Raw genomic sequence first — 21,540 nt, 5'->3', positions numbered from 1 at the left:
TTTTTCCTCCAAACATAACAATGGTCATTATGGCCAAACAGTTCTATTTTTGTTTCATCAGACCAGAGGACATTTCTCCAAAAAGTACGATCTTTGTCCCTATGTGCAGTTGCAAATCGTAGTCTGTTTTTTTTTATGGCAGTTTTGGAGCAGTAGCTTCTTCCTTGCTGAGCGGCCTTTCAGCTCATGTCGATATTGGACTCGTTTTTACTGTGGATATAGATACTTTTGTACATGTTTCTTCCAGCATCTTCACAAGGTCCTTTGCTGCTGTTCTGGGATTGATTTGCACTTTTTGCACCAAAGTATGTTCATCTCTAGGAGACAGAATGCATCTCCTTCCTGAGCGGTATGATTGCTGCGTGGTCCCATGGTGTTCATACTTGCATACTATTGTTTGTACAGATGAACGTGGTACCTTCAGGCATTTAGAAATTGCTCCCAAGGATGAACCAGACTTGTGGAGGTCTACAATTTTTTTTCTGAGGTCTTGGCTGATTTCTTTTGATTTTTCCCATGATGTCAAGCAAAAGAGTCACTGAGTTTGACGGTAGGCCTTGAAATACATCCACAGGTACACCGTCAATTAGCCTATCAGAAGCTTCTAAAGCCATGACATCATTTCCTGGAATTTTCCAAGCTGTTTAAAGGCACAGTCAACTTACTGTATGTAAACTTCTGACCCACTGGAATTGTGATACAGTGAATCTTAAGTGAATAATCTGTCTGTGAACAATTGTTGGAAAAATGACTTGTGTCATGCAAAAAGTAGATGTCCTAACCGACTTGCCAAAACTATAGTTTGTTAACAAGAAATCTGTGTAGTGTTGGAAAAACGAGTTTTAATGACTCCGACCTAAGTGTATGTAAACTTCCGATTTCCACTGTTTAAAATCTCAGATAAGAACTATTTGCATTTGCACACAAAATAACCTGAAGCTAGTTTTAGTTTCCCTAACACTGATATTTTTCTCTTTGTCTTCCTAGGGTTATCTCGGTGGAAGCCAACAATCTTCCACAGTTGGAGCAGTTGGACGGTCAAGCATTGACGCCCCACACTTCAGTGAAGCCCAATAGACAAAGTATGTTTAAGCTTTGGTTGACATTTGAGAAAGCAAGAAATGGTAGTTAATGCTAAGCTTATAAAAATGTACCTCTTCAATTTACCTCTCCAAATTACTTTAGGACCATCGACTGTCCGAGTTCCCCAGGAGGTATCCCGTCCACCAGAACGGAGGGGGACCAGCTTGAGGTAGGCTGTACCTTCCAAAAGTGTTGAAAAGTACATATCTCCTATTTATAACACTGCACTAATTCATCACATTTTCTCACAGTAAAGTGTATGTTTTCTTGTTTACGTCTCTGTCTCCTACCCTGTTCCATTTAACTCTGCTTGTGTTCTCCAGGACCTAGGGGTTCTGCCCAACACCCAGACGTGGATCCACCTGTTTTTCTCCATTACATAATCTACGGCTACTGTTATTGTCATTATCTGCTAAGAAAGTTTTCTTGCTGTATCATACTGGGCACAAAATGTGAGATACACAAATGAACTAAAAACACTAGCACTGCAAACACAAAGTGAGCAGCAGCGCCTGGACTTTGCAGTCTGCCTCCCTTCAAATCCCCCTTCTGAGACTGGCTGCCTGTTGAAAACAACGACAGGCAGAACCTCCCACCCACACAGCAACCATGTCCTCTATATTCCACACACCAGAATTCAGTATTTTAGATTATTGCGAGTGCACAAAACATCTGTGAAAATAAATGAATGACACAGCTGTACCAAAAACGATCACAGATTATGTATTAAAAGCTTAAATATTGTCAGATTGGTTTTCACAGCTGTTTCACATGGTGTTCATTATTGTAAGTTGTAAGGTGTCCTTTGATGGTATTTCTTTGCTCCATATTATTCATTGTTGTATCCTAGGATTTACAATAGATACATACACTACCGTTCAAAAGTTTGGGGTCACTTAGAAATGTCCTTGTTTTTGAAAGAAAAGCAAATCCTTTGTCCATTAAAATAACATAAAATTGATCAGAAATACAGTGTAGACACTGTTAATCATGTAATGACTATTGTAGCCGGAAACAACAGATATTAATACTTTTTTTTATCTACATAGGCGTCAAGAGGCCCATTATCAGCAACCATCACTCCTGTGTTCCAATGGCATGCTGTGTTAGCTAATCCAAGTTTATTATTTTAAAAGGCTAATTTATCATTAGGAAACCCTTTTGCAATTATGTTTGCACAGCTGAAAACTGTTGTTTTGATTAAAGAAGCAATAAAACGCCTTCTTTAGACTAGTTGAGTATCTGGAGCATCAGCCTTTTTGGGTTCAATTACAGGCTCAAAATGGCTAGAAACAAAGACCTTTCTTCTGAAAATTGTCAGTCTATTCTTGTTATGAGAAATGAAGGCTATTCCATGTGAGAAATTGCCAAGAAACTGAAGATCTTGTACAACGCTGAGTACTACTCCCTTCACAGAACAGCGCAAAATGGCTCTAACCAGAATAGAAAGTGGAGTGGGAGGCCCCGGTGCACAACTGAGCAAGAGGACAAGTTCATTAGGCTGTCTAGTTTGAGAAACAGACGCCTTACAACTGGCAGCTTCATTAAATAGTACCCACAAAACACCAGTCTCAACATCAACAGTGAAGAGGCGACTCTGGCCTTCTAGGCATGGTTTTTCTGTCCAGTGTCGGTGTTCTTTTGCACATCTTAATCTTTTCTTTTTATTGGCCAGTCTGAGATTTGACTTTTTCTTTGCAACTCTGCCTAGAAGGCCAGCATCCCGGTGTCGCCTCTTCACTGTTGATGTTGAGACTGTTTTTTTGTCATTGTTAAAACCTTTCTAGGGTCAGGGGCAGTATCCTGAATTTCCACCTGTTCCACCATTTTGTCTGTCATAGTTGAAGTGTACCTATGATGAAAATTACAGGCCTCTCTCTCTCATCTCTCATCTTTTTAAGTGGGAGAACATGCACAATTGGTGGCTGACTAAATACTTTTTTGCCCCACTGTATGTTGTTGTGGGGCGCTGTCATCAGATAATCAAATGCTATGCTTTCGCCGTAAAGCCTATTATAAATCGGACAACCCGTTTCGATTAACAAGAGTCTAAGCTAAAGAACCATGTATGACACTTGTATTTTCAGGAATGTTTAATATTATGATTTTGTATTTTGAATTTGGTGCGCTCCGATTTCACCGGATGTTGTTGAATTTAGCGCGCTAAGTATCTTGCTAGCTGAATTGAATTCTCCTTTAGCTAGCCAGAGAAATGTTGGGCAACATTAGCCAACTTAACTGATCAAATAATTGAGTTGATGGTGTGAAAATTAGCTGGCTAATAAAGTCAGACAGCTAACGTTAGCTATCTAACGTTACAACATCAGATGAGTTAAAGTTAGTAACCTATCTGTGAACTAATGTTTTCTCTCTACAGTATGTGGTTAATTTTCAGAATGAGAGAATTCAAGGGAATTCAAGGGATTCAGGGATCAAGTGTAGCTGGAGCTGGGCCTGGCTTTAACTGGATGCCACTACAGAGGTGAAAGGAACACCACACACTATCCCTCTTTCTCACTTTTTCAATACAGTGGAGAAAAAGGGGTATGCCAGGTGTACTCTATACCTGAAAGACATCAATTAAGCCAACAAGGGGTATCATGCTCTGCTGGGCACATTGTAGAACATATGTCCAAAGGCAGAAAGTGTGTAATGTAATAATGTGCAGTGTAGTCCAAATATATTGCTTTTGTTGTGTAGAACTTGACAGTAACACTTGTGTGTGAGTGAGGGGGGATTATTACATGTTTTACTCAGTAAACGTTATTATGCACATATAGCCTTGTGCACTTGATTAATGTCTACTATACTGGCCACTATAATAGAGCAAAAATAGAATGCCTGTTTGTTTCATTCTATTTCTACTTTAAGATGTTTTTCCCCAAGTGCAATATTTTGATGTGTGTCGTCACAACAGTACTATTATATGGCTAACTGCAATATTATTGTGTTGTTTTTTTCTCAAGACTTGAGTGTCATTTGCAGTAAAGTCTAAATCAACAAATAACATTGGATTGCTTTCTTTACATTTTTCAGCTGTGAGTTAGGTTCACATGAACCGCTTTATATTTTACACACAGAGACTGATCATGTAGATCATATTCTTTGTTGTTTAATTAGTTAAAAGGTGCATTTTTGTCATTTTATTAGCTAAATAAAACTTTAAACAGCGGACTGTTGACGAAATCAGATGATGAAAATAACGTCATTTAGGCTGTAATGATCTACAAAATTCTAATCATTAGGTCATCACACCGTTGACATAGCAACAGGCACTATTTGGCCGGGGGACATTATTTGGCATGACACATCCTCTCCCTAGTCGGACTGACCCAAGCTAACGTGTCAGTTACCGTAGCAGCTCAAGGACAGAGCGGAGCAGCTTTGCCAAAGTGTTGTGTTGTGTGTCTCCCGGTGAAAGGGATTCTACTCTCCACTGCTTTTCTTTCACACAGTAGAATGCCAGCACTACAGGGGACCCTGAGCGGCGGACAGAGCCAAGGACATTTTCCCAGTAAAAGTAAACAACCGCACCATCCCACAGATTCAGATGCCTTCTGTTTCTGGAGTCTCACGTGGCTGTGTGTGTGATCGATGCCTAGCAAAGTCCCCCCACTTCCTTCCCCTGATCCCACCCTTCCAGAGCATGGACTTTACCTGCCAAGAATGTAATCTTTCCCATTTGGCATAATGCCAATATGGCTGTCATCAATGTGATGGACACACGCTATAGAACACCCTTTGTCGTTGATCAGAGATATCCTCTCCAAGATTTAGATTCAATTCTGGATGCACAGGGATGCCCCACTGGGAGGAGTTCCTAAACACTCACTCCAAATCAACAATCAGCCACTAATGTGTGTGTAAGAGTAGGTCTAAACCAAATAGCACTGCAATAGGCCCCTTTCTGTGTTTGCAAACATTGCCGCACGAGGGCGATGCGCACAAGTTGGTGCCAGAACTCAGGGGAGTTCTTATAGAACACCAGCGAAAAAAGCCTCTATTTACATGTTTCTTATTATAATTGGATTTTAAGGCTCATATGAATGTCCTCCATAATATAATTTTGTGTCATCGCAAATCAACTTCAACCAGTAAAATGGCTATTTGGCTAGCTTTTGCTACAGCCTATATCAATGAGCGTTAGCATTCTAGCTAACAACTGCTGCATCCACAATAGTTATTTTCCAAAGATAACAACAAAATACAACCTTAGTGACTGTTCAGGCAAGAATCAAAACATAATTGTAAGCATATAAGAACCCAAAATAGTTATTTTGTTTAGAACGAATAAAAACATAAATCTAGGCTATGTTGAATGTCACAGCTGGCTTTCTTACTGCAACCAAGAGTTGAGCGCATCTGTGCCATGTACTGTAAAGGGGTCTAAAGCGATGAAAGTCCAACCCAATACGACACTGTATATCAGTCAGACCTGTGTGTACTGCAGTATGTTTGAATCATGGATCATCATGATTAAATGTAATATGATACAGACTTCTCATGCTAAAGCAGATCGACTGTTGACTGTCATCGCTGCTTGCAGCCATATTCATAATCTGATAATGTACCATTTGAAATCATGATGCTAATTTGGCTGCTAAAAGTGACAAAATCCTGATTAAAGATCATGGAGTCGCATTAGTCTCAGATTCTATTGCTATTCAGTTGCTATTGAGAGTTTCCCATAAACAAGTCAGTAAATTATTCAAGACTAAAATTCTGAAAAATTCTGGCTCACGGTGACAAAAAATAAATGATTTCTGGAAATGTAAGCGGTGTCTGCGAAAACGCAAAACTCAAATTAATATGATGAAAATAATATGAGTAGACGTGTTTGATCACCAAAGCAAGCTAGACCAGGCAGTGTTAGATGTTGGAAAGATAGCATGATTAAATGTGATAGATCGTCTTTTGTATTTCTCTGGACACATACAGTACAAGGACAAGACAAATTACCACCAAGAGAGTCTGTAGAAAATGCCATGTGTTATGTGGTAAATTTACCCCTTTAATAATGGAATATAAATGCTTTGACAAACAAACAAACTAAAAATTAATGGCTGGTGCTGAAATGAATCACTGCTAATGTGCAATGCTTGTCTTTGATCCAAATATAGGGACTGATGGAAGAGAAAAAAACACATCATGGGAGAAACTATGGCTGTCTGAAAACCTTACTAGCTGTCAAATCCTTGCTTCCTCTGTCCTGGTTTCTCAATTCCTTTCAACATCGATTTGAAATTGAGTAAACAAAAAGGAGGAGGCAAGAATTAGACGGATAATAACGCTTTCAGACGAAGACTATGTAGTCTATCGTTACATGTAGTGTAACGATAAAACGTCTTCAACCAGTCTGTTTAAATGTTCAAATACAACTTTCGTAATGTGAAGCAAGCATATTTAAAATCTTAATGCTTGTTTCATACCGTCAATGTAAGTGCAAGGCTTCAGGTTTTTCAAAGTCAGTGCCTCTAGTAATAAAACCCCACCAACCACTCTGGGGTAAGATGCTTGTATATTTTGAGAACAGGAGCTTGGAGTATTCAAGCCGCCAAAGGTGTTCTCTCTTAGTAGATGCACATCGCTCCTTGAGGCACTGCAAAGCAGTGGCAAAAATACAGGATGAAAGGGCAAGCGTATGTGTCCCAAAACAGCTGACCCTACATGGGGTGGAAGCCTCATTAAGATTGCTGTGATAACTGGGGGAGGAAGAAGAAAAACTGGGCTACTTCTTTATTTTGGATGTGGTTCCAAATGCCTTTTCAAGTCTCTCTCTTTCCCTTTCTCAGGCTCATTTTGGCTCCTGAAGGAGGAATGCTGGGCACGATGTCATCCAAGCTCACCCAGAATTTCCTCACAAACCAATTAAGGATTCCTCCAGTGTTGCTGCTGCCAGCTCTCTGCTCCCTCTCCTCGCTCCCTGTAGGAATGAGCAGGAGCAGGAGCAGGCCAGTGGCAGTCATGCCTGGGAAATAATTAACCTCAAATGTGTTATTAGTGGCTGTCATAATGAAGAAATTAAGAACAGACTGCCAAACGCAATGACACAACAGACTGGCAGAGCAGTTCTTAAAAGGGTCACCGTGTCAGCATACTGATTAAGAAAGAGAGATGAACACCCCATAATTCTTGTCAGAAGTTGAATGTCCGTCCTTCAGTGCTCTAACAACAGTACTCTACAAAATGTGTTTATGCAGTTGTTATACAGTATCAAATCTCACAGGTTCTTGATCCGTCTCAGATGTACTGCTCTGTTGTCAGGTTACCTGGATATCCCTGTTGAAGTAGCATTGGCAAACACAAACACGTACTGTACATCTAAACCAGCTATTTTCTTCTCTCCTTAACATTGTCAATGATTTATCTTCAGTCAATTACCCAACCTCACAAAAGGATCACAGGAAGAAATTACTTTGACAAATAACATCATTACATTCATTGATACAGTATCAATCATCACCTGAGCAAAAAATGGTTAAGATCGGAATGCAATGACATTACAGGTGATGTGTTGTACCTAGAGGTATTTTGGCAAACATAATTATGTTCTTCTGTGTGCAACTGTACATTTGTAATTCTTCAGGTAGGCCTCTGAGCATCAACAAACAAGGGAAATAGGAGTGGTGGTCAACAACAATGACAATAAGCCAGTGATAGCTTACGCAAGAAAAACTTACAAAAAGGACTACTTCCTGGTAAACAAGTTGGAGCATTCAAAAAATAGGCAGAGATAAATATCTTCTTAGCTCAGACTTTATTGTAAACAGGTTCTGACGTTTCTGAGAGATCCATTTTTAATGTCTCACTCGCATTCCAATGTGTGGACCAGCTTACTACAGCCTAGGTACCTTTACAATGGCGGTCGGTGTGCATCCCACTTTTCTCTACACAATAGTGATCTAATTCAATTAGTGCATGGGGATTTGGTGATTCATTATCGGGCTGGTAACAAGATTACGTTTGAGGAAAACAGAGCTTACAACCATGTTTTCCTACGACTGAACTCAAAGCGAAAAAAATACTAATTAAAATTACAACGTGTCATTTCCTCATATTAAATCTCAAATCTCTGGAGAATAGGTTCAGCACCCCGATAAACAAGAAAATAGAAAAACCTCCCTGTTGCACATGTCAAACCAACATGCCGTCTGGCTGGTGGAAAGACTGGAAACAGAACTAGAACTAAAAGCCTCAGGTTCATAACAACTCTCTAAAGCTCAGTCTCAATATTGTAAACAGAACCCTGACCAAGAGAGCACTCTCTGTCAGTGGTTGTTTCTTGTAGTGTATTACGAGGGAGAAGGAGTGGATATTAAAGGGAAGATGAGACAAATTGCTTTCCTGCAAGGTTCACCACACATTAACATTTCTTGACACATTTTGTATAATTTATAATCTAGAGCGATTCATTATTAGTATTAGCTGACATTTCCCAGCCACATGTGGGTAAAATCACTTTAGTGTGTCAGAATCAATTCCAGTTTGAATGATCACCCCTTGTCGCTGGAAAAAAAACAGATCACTGTCTTCCGGGAATGCTGTAGATGTGCATCTGCCAGTAAAGCCCAGATGAAACCAGGAGTCTTGAAACTCAAGAAATGGAGCCAAACATCATAAAGAGACGAAATGGAGTATGTGGTCTGGGAAACAAGCTGTGTTTTAATATCTCAACGTTGTAAAGACTACAATCTGGTAGTGAGCTGGAACCTGGCAGATGAAAGATGTTTCTGAGCCTATTCTGGACACACTGAAGCACACTAGTATGTATACCAGGTGTTGTAGAGAGGACAGGGAAAAAGGCAAGGTACGTATTCGCCCAGGTACAAAACAAAAATATACTGCATGTCCCTAAATATGTCCTTTCTCCTGATAAAACCTAAGTGACCGTGTGCATGTAACACACACCAACAACATCCTAATCCAGCCAGACAGCAAACAGCAGGGAAACAACTGCACTTAGCATTGGGTTGATGAGCAATGCAGACGGGTGGCTGAGTAGGCCGGTTATAGAGGTCAGGGTCAGACAGGCTTGTTCAAGACAGGCACAGAAGGAGTACTGCTTGCTTCATTACAACAGTGGTACACTACTTCTATACAAGCAAGAAGATGATCCTGGATTTGCATCACTATGAAAGGAAGTAAAACCTCTGAAGTTGGACTTCAAGATGAGATTCAGAAACAGAGATAACATAATGTCAGGGACTGGAAGGCAGAGGAATAATACTAATGAGAGTCTCAATTCATTTTTCTATTAGAGTATCTGTCTGCTGAATTCCAACATTGTTTATGAAGATACATTGATTTGATTTTTGCATTGGGGTATACAGTGCATTTGGAAAGTATTCAGACCTCTTGACATTTTTTACAATTTTTTATGTTAAAGCCTTATTCTAAAATGGATTAAATTGTTTCCCCCCCCCTAATTTTTCCTCCATTTTGACTGACTTGCCTAGTTAAATATAGGTAAAAATATATACAGTGCCTTGCGAAAGTATTCGGCCCCCTTGAACTTTGCGACCTTTGGCCACATTTCAGGCTTCAAACATAAAGATATAAAACTGTATTTTTTTGTGAAGATTCAACAACAAGTGGGACACAATCATGAAGTGGAACGACATTTATTGGATATTTCAAACCTTTTTAACAAATCAAAAACTGAAAAATTGGGCGTGCAAAATTATTCAGTCCCTTTACTTTCAGTGCAGCAAACTCTCTCCAGAAGTTCAGTGAGGATCTCTGAATGATCCAATGTTGACTTAAATCACGAATGATGATAAATACAATCCACCTGTGTGTAATCAAGTATCCGTATAAATGCACCTGCACTGTGATAGTCTCAGAGGTCCGTTAAAAGCGCAGAGTGCATCATGAAGAACAAGGGACACACCAGGCAGGTCCGAGATACTGTTGTGAAGAAGTTTAAAGCCAGATTTCCCAAGCTTTAAACATCCCAAGGAGCACTGTGCAAGCGATAATATTGAAATGGAAGGAGTATCAGACCACTGCAAATCTACCAAGACCTGGCCGTCCCTCTAAACTTTCAGCTCATACAAAGAGAAGACTGACCAGAGATGCAGCCAAGAGGCCCATGATCACTCTGGATGAACTGCAGAGATCTACAGCTGAGGTGGGAGACTCTGTCCATAGGACAACAATCAGTCGTATATTGCACAAATCTGGCCTTTATGGAAGAGTGGCAAGAAGAAAGCCATTTCTTAAAGATATCCATAAAAAGTGTCGTTTAAAGTTTGCCACAAGCCACCTGGGAGACACACCAAACATGTGGAAGAAGGTGCTCTGGTCAGATGAAACCAAAATTGAACTTTTTGGCAACAATGCAAAACGTTATGTTTGGCGTAAAAGCAACACAGCTCATCACACTGAACACACCATCCCCACTGTCAAACATGGTGGTGGCAGCATCATGGTTTGGGCCTGCTTTTCTTTAGCAGGGACAGGGAAGATGGTTAAAATTGATGGGAAGATGGATGGAGCCAAATACAGGACCATTCTGGAAGAAAACCTGATGGAGTCTGCAAAAGACCTGAGACTGGGACGGAGATTTGTCTTCCAACAAGACAATGATCCAAAACATGAAGCAAAATATACAATGGAATGGTTCAAAAATAAACATATCCAGGTGTTAGAATGGCCAAGTCAAAGTCCAGACCTGAATCCAATCGAGAATCTGTGGAAAGAACTGAAAACTGCTGTTCACAAATGCTCTCCATCCAACCTCACTGAGCTCGAGCTGTTTTGCAAGGAGGAATGGGAAAAAATTTCAGTCTCTCGATGTGCAAAACTGATAGAGACATACCCCAAGCGACTTACAGCTGTAATCGCAGCAAAAGGTGGCGCTACAAAGTATTAACTTAAGGGGGCTGAATAATTTTGCACGCCCAATTTTTCAGTTTTTGATTTGTTAAAAAAGTTTGAAATATCCAATAAATGTCGTTCCACTTCATGATTGTGTCCCACTTGTTGTTGATTCTTCACAAAAAATACTGTTTTATATCTTTATGTTTGAAGCCTGAAATGTGGCAAAAGGTCGCAAAGATCAAGGGGGCCGAATACTTTCGCAAGGCACTGTAAATATAATCTACACACAATACTGTATAATGACAAAGCAAGATTATTTTAGTTTTGTTTAAACAACAGTAATATCCCATTTACATAAGTATTCACAGCCTTTACTCAGAACTTTGTTGAAGCACCTTTGGCAGCGAATCTTCTTGGGTACGATTCAACAAGCTTGGCACACCTGTATTTGGGGAGTTTCTCACATTCTTCTCTGCAGATCTTCTCAAGCTCTGTCAGGTTGGATGGGGAGCGTCGCTGCACAGATATTTTCAGGTCTCTCCAGAGATGTTCGATCCGGTCTCTGGATTGGCCACTCAAGGACAAATCCGAGACTCTTCCTGAAGCCACTCCTGTGTTTTCTTGGCTGTGTGCTAAGGGTTGGTGTTCTGTTGGAAGGTGAATCTTCACCCCAGTCTGAGGTCCTGAGCACTCTGTAGCAGATTTTCATCAAGTGTCTCAATGTTCTTTGCTCGAGTCTCCCAGTCCCTGCCGCTGAAAAACATCCCCAAAGTATAATGCTGCCACCACCATGCTTCACCATAGGGATCGTGCCAGGTTTCCTCGAGATGTGACACTAGGCATTCAGGCCAAATAGTTCAATCTTGCTGTCATGTGCCTTTTAATGAGGTGTGGCTTCCATCTGGCCACTCTACCATAAAGGCCTGATTGGTGGAGTGCTGCACAGATGGTTGTCCTTCTGGAAGGTTCTGCCATCTCCACAGAGGAACTCTGGAGCTCTGTCAGAGTGACCATCGTGTTCTTGGTCACCTCCCTGATCAAAGCCCTCCCCCCCCCCAGATTGCTCACTTTGGCCGGGTGGCCAGCGTTAGGAAGAGTCTTGGTGCTTCCAAACTTCTTGCATTTAAGAATGATGGAGGCCACTGCGTTCTTGGGGACATTCAATGCAGAAAACCTTATTTGGTACCCTTCCCCATATCTGTGCCTCAACACAATCCTGTCTCTGAGCTTTATTCCTTCGACCTCATGCTTTGGTTTTTGCTCTGACATGCACTGTCAACTATGAGACCTTATGTAGACAGGTGTGTGCCTTTCCAATTCATGTCCAATCAATTGAATTTACCACAGGTTGACACCAATCAAGTTGTAGAAACATCTCAAGGATGATCAACGGAAACAGGATGCACCTGAGTTCAATTTTGAGTCTCATAGCAAAGGGTCTGAATTCTTATGTAAATAAGGGGGGTATTTAATCAATTTTAGAACAAGGCTGTAACGTAACAAAATGTTGAAAAGGGAAGCGGTCTGAATACTGTACGAATGCACTGTATTTTGTCTTCCCTCTACACATTCGTACAGCTTCTCCATTCTCCAACTTCAGCCATGATGCATTTGTCAGTTTCTCTCGTAAGAGAATAAAGTATGTGGATTCCAACCTACATGATAGTTGTTGTGATTCTAATTGGAATAGGAGTACTCTGTAGAGTAGAGAGATACAGCTAGTCTTCCTGAAAGCTTATTGGTTATGATGATACTGAAATCTAATTAGAGTTTACACTTAGAAAGGGATTTTGTATGGATGTTGAAAGCATCACTTAAATCAACAACAAAGAGAAGCGTGAACTGCCAGAAGATGGACTCACGGAGAAAATAAATAATTTCATTAAACAGCTTTATAATATCGATGTATTGATGTATGCCCCCCCTCCCCCTCCCCCCATACGCCGCACATGCTTTCACTTCGTGAAGGAAATGTCAGATAAATGCAAAGTGATAACAATAAAATGTGTTAGTAACAGAACTAAATCCAGTCAACCCTGTCATATATTACAAAGGTCTGGGGGCATAAAGCCTAAGACAGTGTACATCCGTTTTCATTTCCAAAGTGCACAGATCCTTCTCCTGTGCCCACTAGAGGTATTGAAGAGAGTTTAACGTAAGCTGCTCAAAGGAGGCAAGTCTGCGCTCTGGAAAACAAACAACCATAGTGAGTACATTGACCTGGAGATGAGGATGAGGAGAGAAGCCCCACCAACAGACACCACGTTTACAGTTAGCAAAACATGTTTCACTTCAAAGTACCAGAGGATCACAGGCACCAGAAGACTTGTACAGGGAACACAGAGATAATTGCAATTTTCCTGGGATGGGGCTCTGAGAAGTGGAGTGTTGTGGACATTAAAGAAGCTGAAAGCAAAGTGCTACGGGGGTATAAAGGTATGAAGTATAACGGTGTATTGCTGCAATTTCGCTCTTTTGTGTTTCATTCCAGACCCAACTCAGCCCTGTCTCTGCTCCCCTCTCTCCCCGTGGCTACAGCACAGTATTTACATCATTCCCAAGCCCAGAACACCTGAGAGGAACCCAGACCCCATCCTGCCTACAACCAAACACAGAGACATTATTGGAGTATATGAAGACCCCAAAAAACACAAGTCAGATCGTTTTTCAATAGGGAGAGTCTGTGGTCTCTCGTGAGGAGGGAAATCACGAGTCCCCAAAGAGAGATCAATGTGGACTTCAGTGAAAGGCCCGGCGAGAGATATTCTGATTGTATTAATTATTCTGACTGTTTAACCTTCTCTTTCCAATTCATTTCTGAATGTGTGTGCATTCCCTGTGTGCCTGACATTCTGAAGGTTTATTTAATGGGTATGTGGTAATGGTTCTGAGTTCTCCATCCAGCTCTGTTTTGGGGTTAATCCCAGAAGCCATTCCAAACAGATTACAGAATCTAGTATACTCCAACTTTATTTATTTTCATTCGAATAAGCATTTGAATAAACCCCTCCCAATGGGCTAGTGTGAATTGATCACCACATGAAAGGCAATTATTTGTATAACTGGGAAAAAAAAGAAGAAATCAATTACATCCACAGCAATATTACTCCATTTCTGCTATGCCATCTCTGGATAATCGACAAGTCATTTTTCCCCTGAAAAGAATAACAGCATCAACACCATTAAACAACTCTGTACCTCAAGGTTCCTAATTCTTCCCATCAGAAAAGGATGAACCAAAAAACAAAGAAAGAAAATGCAAGGCACAAAGCCAGACTGCTGTTTTCTTTCTCTTATTTCAACTGCAAAGTCATGTCTTTTTTTTCAACATACTGGATATAATGTGCTATGAAAGCTCCAAATAGTACATGTGCTCTATGAAGAGAAAATACAGTACATGTGCTCTGTGAAGAGCAAATACAGTACATGTGCTCTGTGAAGGGAAAATACAGTACATGTGATCTATGAAGAGAAAATACAGTAAATGTGCTCTATGAAGAGAAAATACAGTAAATGTGCTCTATGAAGAGAAAATACAGTACATGTGATCTATGAAGAGCAAATACAGTACATGTGCTCTATGAAGAGAAAATACAGTACATGTGATCTATGAAGAGAAAGTACAGTACATGTGATCTATGAAGCAGCCATACTAAATACTTTACATTCTCCTGACTTCAATAGTGATCTATGGGGCAGTTTCATTACTAGTTAACCGTGTTGGCTGTACTGCACTCAGAAGAGGCTCCATCTCCAAAGATAAATTAACAGTGGGCATTTAGAGCAACATGTTGACTTGCCTACACCAATTAATTTAACATATGAGCATTATGTAAATACAACAAGAAGGGTAAGTTAAAGTTAGATGAAGAGGAAAAGAGGGCCAGCGAGGAGGATGGTCGAGGCCACCAACCCATGACACCGCCCCTAGGCGTGAAACATGGCCAGACTGGTTAAGCATACAGGGTTCTGTTGGAGATCAAAGTGAAACACTTTTCTGTCTCTCCTGCTGTGGTTCCATGTAAACAGACCTAGTCAGGGCTCTACGCTGATCATTTTTACAAGGTGCACTGTTGCTCCTAAATAAAAAGCCCTGCTAGTGTATATTAGGGAGAACTCATACGACATTCCCTGGTAGTTGTCTATAACACACATTCTGCTGTGTGTTATAGGCTGATGCACTGCATTTCATTGCATTTCATAGAGAATATATTAGACATTAACATAAGTTAGAGCTGGAAGCCAGTAGTGTTGTTGACCTGGAGGTTGTGGTTTCATTCAAAGCCATTTCCTAATTAAGCCCCATTGAGTTGTTTATTGACTACTGTGCTGGATTTCACAGCTCACAATAAATGCACACACACAACTCCTTTAGAATCAGACAATTAACCAAATTACTTCAATAGTCATGTCACAATGGAAATCATTTACCAATTTAGAATTAGTCTACACACAGGGGTCTTTGGGTAACTGGTTATCATCAGGAACACCCAAAAGACAGAACCACAAGGTAGCAGGTTTGAATCCTGTGCAGGCCAACCCTCAAATTTCCTATATTAGTGTCAGTAGTGGGATGCTGCCATGAGGGCATCAGAGATGTACCCAGTCATAAATAACTGTGGAAAGAGAGGGGTTATAGACAAGTGGACATTACCTTAGTACAACATCAACCTGTTCAATGCAGGCCTATTGGTGTTATGTGTAGATGTTGTACTGCACATACTGTCACAAGAAGCTGTCTAACGCTAGGCAGGGATGGGCCTGGTTCATCCCTGTACGGGAGATGGAAAGCTGCTAAAAGTGGGTAGGAGGGCCAGTAGATTGAACTCTTCCCTCTGGTCTAAAGGAGACCCAAATGCCCCCAGGGCAGTGATTGGGGTGGGGTCACCGCCCTCCAATGAGACATAGCACCCAAGATCTGACTCTGTTTAAAATAGGGGAGTCCTGTCTTAATTCCCTAGTTTCATTCCCAATAACATCATACTATCTGGGTGTGAATGAACCAGCTCCAACTTGGCCAATTCTGACACTTTTCTCCAGGTTTGTTGCTATAGCCTAAATGTATTCTCAGTCAACTCACCTTGTCAAATAAGGCTTGAATAAATGAATATTAGGAACACTTTTATGTATCATATGTTAGGTTACTGTATCAATTAGTCACTTGTCAATGCACCACCTTGCAACTTCCGCCAAGCTATCAGTTCTATAACCACAAAGGGGGGAACAGAAAAATATAGCAACATGATCTATGAACTCTCGCCACTGAATGTCTCCTGCCCCCCCCCCCACTCACTTTGTAAATGCACTATTTTTGTCAACCTAAGTGCAATAAATAGCCAAGGATGAACGTCATAAACACCGGGGATAAATAAGTCATAGAAAGACACCAGAGGTAGCCAGCCGATCAAAGCAGCATAAGCAGAGTCTCAGCAGGCGCAGGTACACAACATGAATTCCTCTGACTCCAAACTGAAAAGAGGAACGTGACTGGTAATCTAAAGCAACATAATTCCATAAAAAATTAACTAGAACACAACCCGTACCTTGAATTCCAAAAAAGAAAAATAACTCCGGTATCCAAATTGTGTATATCCAGAAGGAATTCATGTTGTCCTCGTCTGCTCCAAAACCTCTCCTGAATGTCAACGTACTTCTTGTGCAGGTCTCTTGCAATAATTTTGTGAGCAGGCAGTATCGTTTTTTGGTAGAAATTATGCTGAGTGTGTGTAGCTCCAAGGATATGTCCAAATACTGCAGAGCACTATAACTACAACTTGAGCGCTAAACACATCCTTTTTGCAATCATGAAGAGCTGTGCACTTCAATGCTTGCCTCATCTGGTCGTCGCTCCCACCTAGTGGTTAAGCAAGTACCTAGAAAAACACAAGTTTGACATCATCTTCTGATTATTGATATTGATGAGGATAAGGACCCATGCTGCACAGGGGGAGTCACCGGTCAGCTTATGGTCCAACTGTGTTTATTATGCAACAGAATTGGTATTTCAGCAGGGCTTTATGGATCGACCGTCACACGCATGCCTGTCATGTAGGATAGCATTCTGAAGTGTTGCATGACATCTGGTATGACCTGTTGAATTTGCAAAATGATTTTCACATCTGACATATTCTAATGATTGTGTTTCTCACTGTCTATATCCATGTACATGCTTCCATTATCTATATTCCCTGTTAACACCACTGTAGCTACTCCAGCCATAACCTTCACATCTCTCTGATGCATAGGCTACTACAAAACCAAAGAAAATACATCTGGACAAGTGCAAACAATTAGAGTTATTTCATCGACTTAATCAGGATTGATTCTCTCATTGCATGTGTGTGATATGCAATCTGTGATAACAATACCATTATTTCCTAAATAAAGTCCCACTACATACTACAACTGATGCTAGTTGAAAGAAATATCTAGCTACCTACTGTGAACCCTTCAACACCTCAACAACCAAACAGCAGTCCTCAAGAGAGGGGCAACCTTTTGCTACCTTCTGTAAACCAACGACAAAGGTCCTCTGTAGCGCATGAGGTGTGTCCCTAAAAGAGGTGAGGCTTGGCAGAGGACAGGAGAGGAGGATAGCAGCACGGAAATCTATGGAATACTAATAGTGACATTTGGTAAGAGAGCTTCATTCAACCTGCAGGCAAGGTGAGGGTGGGCTGTTTGTAAAGGCACTTGAGACTAATCAAAGTCTGGGAGACCTTACTCACTAGAAAACGGCCTGTGAGAGAGGACAGTGAGGGAGTGGCATAGAGGGAGAGGGAGAGTGAGGGAGGGAAAGTGTTTCCCCATTATTGTGCTCTACTCCTCTCTCTCTACTGCCAACCAAACACTGTCCTCTCTTCTACTGTTTTACATGTCCACGACTGACAGCAAGGCTAGTACAGACAAATCCTGCAATTTAATACAGACAAATCCTGCAATTGCAAACTTGTCTTTTTTTGTGATCAAGCAATGTATTTTCTTACTGAATCTTACTAAATTTGATTGTGATCGCAATGAAAGCAGATGCTGCCTGAACATGCCATTCTATTCCTGCTTCTAAAGCCCAGTCTCCTCTTGTAAGCCCTGGTGAGCTACATGACTGGTGTTGCTGAATTGAATTATGCTCAGATCTTAGTCATTTGTTAAGTATGAATGCCAAAGACATTACAGCTTCAATAATTGAAAAGAAAAACAAAAGTGGCTCATGAGGATGTCTGGATGTGATGTTTAACACACCTTATTGAATATTGAATTACCCTTGTTCTCCACCTGTTCTCCACCACCATGTGAACCACAAGCTTTTCATTATGAAATGTTCTGCTAGAGAACCCTTGTGTGTACACTATTCCCATTCATATCTGAATAGTATTTCAGTTACTGTCTGATATAGTACTCAATGAGATCCCTGCAGTTTAGACACCATCCCATTAGAATGTATTTACGAGCAGCATGTACTGTACGAGCAACTGGCCAAGGACTGCAGTCAGTTGTCATAATGTTCTCAGTTGTCAGTATAAATCATTTTGTTCCACAACACCTGTCGCGTGTAGGCTCTCTCTATGACTCACATGGTTTGTCATTTCATTGGGATATTTAATTGAAGACATGCAGATCGCAGTGAACAACCATGAGGTCACCGCAGCTTGCTTGCTCAACCCACAGGTGAAATGTGCTACACCAGCCCATAGAAATGCATTGGATTCAAATATTCATAAATGGCAACAATAAAAAAGACAGTGAAAAAATGTGTCATAAGGAATAAGGTTTTGAAGTGTCTGTCCTATATCTAAAGAAAGCTCAGGAAATAAAGTATATCTTTTTTGGGGGGGGGGGGACTTATTCAGCCGCTTATTTTTATTGGCACAAAATTACCTCCATACTTCCATTCATTGTATGGGTTACATGCAGATGGGTCGTAGAGCAGTCTCCCCTTTCCACAGTGGGGTCATATTAGTTTGTAGCCCAAAAGGTTTGGACGCTATTTACAGAAGTTGGCACATCAGCGTTACCACCTTCGGGCCAAGGTCTGACAAACACCGCTGTAGCTCAGCACCTTCCACCACAGATGCAGAAGGCAGACATAGTGAATAAGGTGGATTGAGACGCAGCCCATTCAAAAACCCATATATCTCTAGTTTAACATTTTGATGGGAATTTTTATATTATGTTACTTAGATTGACGCACAGGTGGATAACTGCCATTGAAAAAGCATTAGCTCCATCTGATATTGTCAACACAAAATCCTAAAGACTCTACGGATATTCCTACCATGGTTTGCATTTTTCATGGCTGGAGCCCAATTCAATTATTATTATTTTTTGTCCATCCACATTTCTTCCATTCACAACAATACAGACAGGCTCAGTGTGACAAACACGTGAATGCAATTGGAGTGGCAACTCTTTGAGGGTGTGTGAACAAAGTGCTTGGAATTGTGGGAGACCACTCATAGTGCAGGGGTACTCAAATCTTACCCTGGAGGTCCAGAGTACTGCTTGTTTTCTGTTCTACCTGATAATTAATTGTTCACACCTGGTGTCCCAGATCTAAAATCAGTCCCCGATTAGAGGGGAAGAATTTTAAAAAGCAGTGGAACTGGCATCGAAGATAAAGATTAGTATTTATTTTTATTTCAACCTTTATTTTAACTTGGCAAGTGGGTTAACTGCCTTGTTCAGGGGCAGAACAACAGATTTATAGCTTGTCAGCTCTGGGATTTGATCTAGGAATCTTTCAGTCACTAGTCCAATGCTCTAACCACTAGGCTACCTGCCAATTTGCTGGCCATATTGAGTTTACCCAGAATAACAGTCAATAGAGGATAAAGGGATTTTTTTCTTAAAGACCATTTATTTGAAGACTTTTTCACTTTTTCACAAGACTTTTTCACTTCACTATGCTTCTCTGAGATCTTTCAGATATTCCTCCCCAAATATTCATCTTCGAGTAATGACAAATTGCAGTATGTTTTTCCATATGATAATTGCCTTCAGCAGCGATTGCTTCACGGCCTACTTCAATCACCAGGATAAGGATAGCCTGAAACTGCATGAAGAAAATTCCATCAAGTTAGCCATTACGGAAAAACACATTAACGTGGAGTCAGTCGAGCACTACATGTTAGTCTAGAATAAATCAATAGTCATGATGAACTATGTTTGAGTTGAGTATTCAGTGCTTTTTGAAAGACATATGGAAAAACAAGCCATTGGATTTCTGCACATTGAAAGCACATTGCTTCCGTCAGGACTAGTGGCAATAAACATAAAAGTCTACTGTGATCAGGCTAAATCTTTCCCACAGCCACGCCTTCAGAGAGCAATGAGGAAGAGACTGATGTCAGTTGCCCGAGTCTCTTTCAAAGACACTGTTCTTCCGAGGGCTGGGACAGTGGCTCTGACATGCATGTAATCCTCATATCATTAATATTTGGAAAGGGCCAAGTAAATTTAACTGTCAGTTACTGTAAAGAAGTAACATCCAGGCTGTTTCTAGTTTTAGTTTAGCTACTTTTGCTACTGAATGAGTTTGCTCTGTAGATCTGCTGTGTGTGTGTGTGTGTGTGTGTGTGTGTGTGTGTGTGTGTGTGTGTGTGTGTGTGTGTGTGTGTGTTTGTGTGTGTGTGTGTGTGTGTGTGTGTGTGTTGAAGGTATTTCTGGCCAACACTTAAGTTTAGAGTCTAAAGCAAAAACAATTATGAACTCCAAGTAAATGAAAGGCCCCAATGAATGAATTAAATTGGGGAACAAATGATTCTATCCAGTTATTCTATCCAAATCTACGATACCTAATGTTCCCCTCAATTACCATCATGTCAGAACACTCTTTCTGACAGGTTATGGATCACAATTAGAATTTTAATAACATTTAGCCATGACACATACAGTACAGTACTTACCCCTGATAGTTATTTGATTGTAAACAGCGTTCAGAAGCTAAGGTGACCACAGATAAATAAATGAGACAGGAGCATCCAATCACAATTCAGTCTGGTGAATATCTGATGGTAATTCCAATTCTAATGTGTAGGTTTTATTGAAAGGCCCTTTGGGCTGGAGCTTAATTCATGTCATTACTGTATGAGACCTGGTAGAGTGGGATTGTTACAGTCATTGACTGAATGACTGATTCAGTCTTAATTTAGATTGTCGTCTGCCAATCTCGTGGCAAAAAGTTTTGAGAATGACACAAATATTAATAATCATAGCCTGCTGCCTCAGATTGTATGATGGCAATTTGCATATACTCCAGAATGTTATGGAGAGTGATCAGATGAATTCCAATTCATTGCAAAGTCCCTCTTTGCACAAAAAGGGCGTCACAGGCAAGGATATTTAGTAAAATTGCACCTAAATCAACTATTTATCGGATCATCAAGAACTTCAAGGAGAGCGGTTCAACTGTTGTGAAGAAGGCTTCATGGCGCCCAAGAAAGTACAGCAAGCGCCAGGACCATCTCTTAAAGTTGATTCAGCTGCAGGATCGGGGCACCACCAGTGCAGAGCTTTCTCAGGAATGGCAGCAGGCAGGTGTGAGTGCATCTGCACGGACAGTGAGGCGAAGATTTTTGGAGGATGGCCTGGTGTCAAGAATGGCAGCAAAGAAGCAACTTCCCTCCAGGGTAAACATCA

The 21,540-nt window shown here is 40.8% G+C and overlaps 1 protein-coding gene across 3 annotated transcripts in view; it reads right to left on the bottom strand.

Annotated features, from left to right (window-relative positions):
- Positions 1–21,540, bottom strand: part of LOC110507545 (limbic system associated membrane protein) — a 1,153,754-nt gene that overhangs the window by 674,990 nt on the left and 457,224 nt on the right. Inside the window, exon 1 of one of the 3 annotated variants that reach the window (XM_021587597.2) lies at positions 16,449–16,766. The exons of the other annotated variants lie outside the window; for them this stretch is intronic. Within the exon in view, the coding sequence (XP_021443272.1) occupies positions 16,449–16,512 (64 nt within the window). The 5' untranslated portion in view covers positions 16,513–16,766. Of the gene's footprint in view, positions 1–16,448; positions 16,767–21,540 lie in introns of those variants that run through there. 3 annotated transcript variants of the gene reach the window in all.

Source organism: Oncorhynchus mykiss, chromosome 27 (genome assembly GCF_013265735.2).
Source record: "Oncorhynchus mykiss isolate Arlee chromosome 27, USDA_OmykA_1.1, whole genome shotgun sequence".
In the NCBI taxonomy this organism is placed as follows: Eukaryota; Metazoa; Chordata; class Actinopteri; order Salmoniformes; family Salmonidae; genus Oncorhynchus; species Oncorhynchus mykiss.
This window is presented reverse-complemented; position numbering and strand designations above follow the sequence as displayed.